Here is a 6,219-nt window from a genome sequence, read left to right as displayed (position 1 = left end):
ATATATATATATATATATATATATATATATATATATATATATATATATGAAGAAAGATGTTCGACATGTTTGAACGTTGTCAATTGTATTTATGCGATCTTTTCACTATGCATGTTCATGGTTTTAATATAATTCAGTATTTCACTTAGTCACATTGTTTTACATAGAGTGATAAAGTTCATTTTTTGCGTCATCAGATCCTCTTGTTCTCTTTCTTTCTATCTGTGAAACGCTTCTAATCTCGGCGTTAGATATTAATCGATTTCGAAGTTATTGGTCACAGATTTTAGCCCTTGACTTATTAACGATTAAAAAGTTATATTCTATATCATCATAAACACATTTGATCATTAATAATTCTCACATGTCATAATTTAAAACAATAATTTATTATCAATTATTTTATTCCATGTTTCATTTTTAATTTTTAAATTTTCTTTTTTATAATAATTTCAATTTTAAATCATAACATTTTATGTGTCAATCAGAAGAAATCATATGATCATTTTTTAATAGAGTTCAAATCTGTACCGATAAACTGATCATTTGTTTGCCATTCATTTCGATCGTTGCATCCATAAGAATGCATTCGCAATAGCGTGTATAGTAGTGGTTTAGTCACGTAGCTGCATAGATACGTAGTTGTTGGGAATTGCGCGGCGATGCAGGACAGGCAATGCGAGCGAGGCATTCTGAATGTAGTGTTGTGATCGGGCAGAATGAGACTGAGCAGGCAGCAGGCCAGCAGCAACAACAGCAACAACAACCGCAACAGCAGCAGCAACAACAACAGCAGTCAAAACTAGGTACGGAGAAGTCAACAGAGATTGAAAGTAGACTGAGCAATGGCAGTCTCGATCCTACGGACCAAGATTCTGCAGCACGCGTAATAGATTTACAAGCTACTCTTGATAAACAGGTATGAAAAAGCATCACGACGAATTTTTTAAAGTATGTATGATTTCTAACTGATTAATTAAATAAATAAATTCATAATGGAACATTTCATGCGATAAAATATCTGACTGCTTATTTTTTGAGATGCAGAACGAATATACTCTTTTTCATTCTATCTTCTCTTTTCTGCATGCAATGATTTGGAACTTTATAGAACTTAAAAAAAATACTTTTTTATGATTGTTCTTTAATTAAAAAATTAGAGACCTCAGAATTATATTGCATGTCAAAACATAATAATAAATTATTTTTTATATTATTAAATGTTTTTATTTTTATATAATATTAATAAGAGGTCTTCTAAATTAATTTTATACTGTGTTCATTAAATATTAAAAAATATGATAGAAATTTATGAAATGATTGTTGAAATTTTTGTTTCTATATTTTGTTTCTATGATATTGTGAGATTTTTTTAAAATATATTAATGAAATTATATCAACAAAAATATATCAATTTCATAACACTATGTTGCACAATTAAAATTTTTTTCATTTCATGTATCATATTATCATTAACATCTATGGCATGTTGTAGAATATATCAATAATATATGTTTTGAGTTCTATATTCGCATGATCTAGTATATAAGAATGAGTTTTTCCTCAAAATTTATAAATAACTAAATAATTATTTATGTGATATACTAACACGAAACATTTCATATATATAAAAACACAATATAAGAACACATTTACAATTTATTACTATATTACATATTTAGATTAGATATATGTATACTTATATTAATATTTCAAATTTTAAAAGTTAAAATCAGAAAAACAGAAGATTATGTCTTATTGTAGTATAATATATATATATATAATAGTATAATATATATTATTAATATAAATTTGTATAGTAGATATGCAAAAAACAATTTTTGATATTTTTTTTATATATGTACAAGTACACTGATTTTTATTAATAACATATCATAATGATTATTTTAGAGCTCAGAATTGAGCACATGGCAGCGACGAGTAGCTGAATTAAGTGGACGAGTAGCAGAATTGGAAGAAACTTTGTCCAAAACTCAGAAAGATCTTTTGAAAACACAAGAAACGAATGTCAAACTACAAAGAGATTTGCGTGAAAATGTTGCTCAAAAAGAGGACCAAGAAGAAAGGATAGCAACTCTTGAAAAACGTTATCTTAATGCTCAACGAGAGTCTACTAGTTTACATGATCTCAATGAAAAACTGGAACAGGAGCTACAACATAAAAAGGCTCAATTAAAGGTAATTATCTTTTTGTATATATTAATTATTTACAATTATATAAATTTATACTTTTATGCAATTTATTATTTAAATATTTTTTAGCTCCAAGAAGAAAAAATAGCAGCAATACAGGAGAAATTAGAACTTGCAGAGCAAAAATTAGCCCAATATGCTAAGTTACCAGAAATGGAAGAGCAATTAAAGCAGAGGATGGAGGCTCTGACGCAGGTGAGGAGGCCCAACCAGGTACGCAGAGGAATTAAATCGTTGTATCATCAATTTATTCTTTTCTTATTCCTCTGCACTTTTATCAATACTTCCTGCTTTTAAATGTATTTATATCTAGAATGCTTGCTCTTCAATATCTTTTCTTAAAAATAGCCTTTGAAATTTCTAATATTTTTCTCTTATATTTTTTATCATTGGCTATGGTTACTTATATATTACACAAATAATAAATTAAGATTTTTTTTTTTAATTTCTTCTAAAGCTATGAAATATAATATGCTGATAATCGAATGTTAATTATAAAGATAAAGATTGGCTTTAAAAATAATTTATTTATTTTTTATTTTAACACTAAATATGAATACAGCAATCAATGTTATTATTTTCAAAGCTTATTAATAATTGTAGTTTAGTGCTCATGTTTTTGTAGATATATTTGTTAGATATATATTTATTCTTCAATCCAATTTAGCTTTACTTGTTAAATTTAGTGAAAGATTAGCCATATTTGAAATAAAAAACGATTAAATAAATATATTTTTATGAATTTAGTTTTAAATTTGATAAACATTTTAATAAACATTGATTTTAATTATATGAAATATTTAATAAGCAGGCTCAAGAAAGACACGGAAGTGCAGAGGATAGAATACAAAGGTTGGAAACGCAACTTGAAGAAAAAAATGCAGAAGTGATGCGTGTTAATCAACGACTTAAGATGAATGAAGAACATAATACGCGGCTTAGTACAACTGTTGATAAACTTTTGTCGGGTAATTTATACGAATATTATTTAAAGTAATTATATTAATAAAAAAATTATTCTTATATTTATTAGTTTTAATTTATTTTTTTAGAATCTAATGAAAGATTACAAGTACATTTAAAAGAAAGAATGCACGCATTAGAAGAAAAAAATGCACTTACACAAGAATTGGAAAAGACTAGGAAAATCGCAGAAGATCTTCAAAATGAAAAGGCTGACATAGTTAAAGAATTAGGAAAAGCTCGTTTAGAAATTGATAATGTAAAAAGACAAATGCTTCAGCAGGAAATCGCATTTAATATTCAACAAACTGATGCTTTAACTAGAAGTTTATCTCCAAATGCAGTGGATCCAGGTTCCTTTTCTAGAAGTGCAAGTCATAGTAGTTTTGATACTCATTCTTTACCAAGAAGAACGGGTAAACGGCCTGCAATCGAAGAAGATCCATCAAAGGTATCTTTAGTATATACAAGATTAAATATATAATATGAATATATGAATATATATATAATTCATATTTTATTATATACATATATATATATATATATATATATATATAATATATATAATAAAATATGAATAATATGTTCTTCAATTTTTCCAGAATTATGTAGCACGTACATTAGCAGAACAAGAATGGGAAAAATTACAACAAGCACATGTTCTTGCAAATGTGCAACAAGCATTTGATGTGTCTAGTGATGCAGAAGGTGATGGAGATAATGAAAGTTTGTTTAGTTGTGCAGCTGATGTAATTAGTCCTACAGGACATACAGATGCTCAAACATTAGCACTAATGTTACAAGAACAATTAGATGCAATTAATAATGAAATTAGATTAATCCAGGTAATTAAACGTTTTTATTATACTACGACTTATGTATCAATATATCAAAGTATGCTTTTGATGAAGGAAGAAAAACAAAGTACCGAAGCACGAGCTGAAGAATTAGAGTCTCGAGTTGGTAGTCTTGAACATATGAATTTATTAGCGAGAGGACGAAGTCTCGAACGTGCATCCCCACCATTAAGTGGACGATCCACTCCAAAATCACATCATAGTCCAAATAGAGATTATTTACATAAATATCATACTGTAAGTTCTGTTTATTTTACAATTCTTAATGATTTTAAATTATATTTTGAATATTTTTGTCTATTTGAAGGCACCGGCATCAATGTCCCCAGCACATCTTCACCAGTATGCTGCTTCTTTAGCTAGTCCAGGTCAACTTTCGGAATCTCTTCCTGCGAGCCAGGTAAATAATTACGATTATAATCATTTTTGTTATTATTTAATTTTATAAAACAATAATATAATTTTTATATACTGTTATATATAATTTCTTGTTATATTATAGTTGCAGTTATCAGGTGAAGAATTGCATTCAGTGAGTGAAAGAGACAGTACTGGTGGTGCAGGAAGTGGTGGCAGTGATGCAGCTTCACCATTAACTGCTCGATCAATCAGGCTAGAACGAGTAGCACAAGTTCTTGCTCATAGTCAAGAGGAACTCAGAAGGTATATCTTAAATTTTTAATTTGTCGATATTAATAAATTTCAAACTTTTTCATAGACTTAATAACTATAAACTATACAAGAATTATAAGGAAACAATGAATAATACTTCATGCATAATACTAATTATGAATAATACTTCAACAATTACATCTCTTATAATCAGGATTTTTTCAACATTTTTCTATAATTTATATTTTCTTTTTTGTTTTTATTTTGCTGAGAAATTCTTTATGAATATTGTATTCTTTTTGAATATTGTAAATATATTTTTTTTAATTGATTAATGTTTAAATAATTATATACTAAATAATTATATACCAAAGTTAAATCATCAAAGTTTTTGCATATATAGAGATGGAATTGTCAAAAATTCAATAATTACATTATAAATAGTTAGTATTGTGCGTTGTTTATGCTGCCAGACGCACTGGACAAGCCGGATTTCCCAGCAGTGGTTTTCCTGCTCACAGGTTAATTAAAGATCGTAGTACTGCATGTAATCCACAACATATGCCGCTGTGCACGACATATTTGAGTGACCCATGTGGGCATAGCAAAATGAACAACTTTGAGGTCGACCTAAGTGATATCGATGGTAACAGATCCTTTTTATACCTTTTTTCGGAAAAAGGGATTTACTAAGATGATCTTAGGTTTTCACAAAAAATAAAATTGATAATTATAATTATATTTTGCATGTGTTAATGTTTCTATTTTTAATTATAACTGATTTTTTATCATAAAAAATATATAATTAATGAATAGTATGCAAGATATCACATACATGCCTACAGCCTCAATTTTCGAGCACAGTGGTACGGATGAACCGACTGATAGATCTGATAGAAATGAGTTCCTGGAAGAAACTGATATTAGCTTCTTCCATTCATCGTACATTCAAGCCTGCCCAGTTCACGACAGACATCGCTGTCTCAAACAAACAAGGGAATTTAAGCAGCCAAGAGAATTGCATCGAATTAACATCTCGTCTGAATCTCCTACGCGAATAAGGTTGTTTTTAAAGAAATAAATACAAAGATATAGATAGATTCAATAAATAAAATTAATCATTTTATTATTTCAATAAATGATTATAATAATTTTAATAAAATTTATAGATAAAATGGTCTTTCTATATCTTTGTTTTTAAACAGTATTTATTATAGCAAACTCATCTCATAAGCAGTGATCAGCTATATTTCCAGGTTTTTATGCCTTGCCTGTAATACTGAGTAGGTATTACAATTCTTTTTTTACTATTTTATTGAACATAGTTGATCATTTTGGATGTTCTTGAAAAAAAATATCTATTTTTTTACATAATATTATGTCATATTTATATAATTAATCAAAGTATGATGTAATGGTATTTTTTTTCATGAACTTTTAAAATTATAGATATTGCTTTTTTTTTTGTTTGTTAGTTAAATACTTGTAGTAAATATTAATTGGTATATTTATAAATATCTTGAATAGTATAAGATTAAAAGTTAAATGCTTTAATTTGATTCAAATAGAAATA

The 6,219-nt window shown here is 27.3% G+C and overlaps 1 protein-coding gene across 13 annotated transcripts in view; it reads left to right on the top strand.

Annotated features, from left to right (window-relative positions):
• The window catches only part of LOC102677110 (liprin-alpha-1), a 31,905-nt gene that overhangs the window by 19,592 nt on the left and 6,094 nt on the right, over positions 1-6,219 (top strand). For 6 of the 13 annotated variants that reach the window (XM_031510934.1, XM_031510929.1, XM_031510936.1 and 3 more), the window contains 10 exons: positions 719-919; positions 1,912-2,199; positions 2,284-2,427; positions 3,023-3,182; positions 3,267-3,628; positions 3,780-4,022; positions 4,089-4,271; positions 4,342-4,434; positions 4,537-4,697; positions 5,120-5,167. In XM_031510934.1, coding sequence (XP_031366794.1) covers positions 719-919; positions 1,912-2,199; positions 2,284-2,427; positions 3,023-3,182; positions 3,267-3,628; positions 3,780-4,022; positions 4,089-4,271; positions 4,342-4,434; positions 4,537-4,697; positions 5,120-5,167 — 1,883 coding nt within the window. The remainder of the gene's footprint in view (positions 1-718; positions 920-1,911; positions 2,200-2,283; positions 2,428-3,022; positions 3,183-3,266; positions 3,629-3,779; positions 4,023-4,088; positions 4,272-4,341; positions 4,435-4,536; positions 4,698-5,119; positions 5,168-6,219) is intronic. The other 7 variants (XM_031510935.1, XM_031510933.1, XM_031510932.1 and 4 more) reach the window with 5 other exon arrangements.

This window comes from Apis dorsata, unplaced genomic scaffold, assembly GCF_000469605.1.
Source record: "Apis dorsata unplaced genomic scaffold, Apis dorsata 1.3 scaffold_269, whole genome shotgun sequence".
Lineage (NCBI taxonomy): Eukaryota > Metazoa > Arthropoda > Insecta > Hymenoptera > Apidae > Apis > Apis dorsata.
This window is presented reverse-complemented; position numbering and strand designations above follow the sequence as displayed.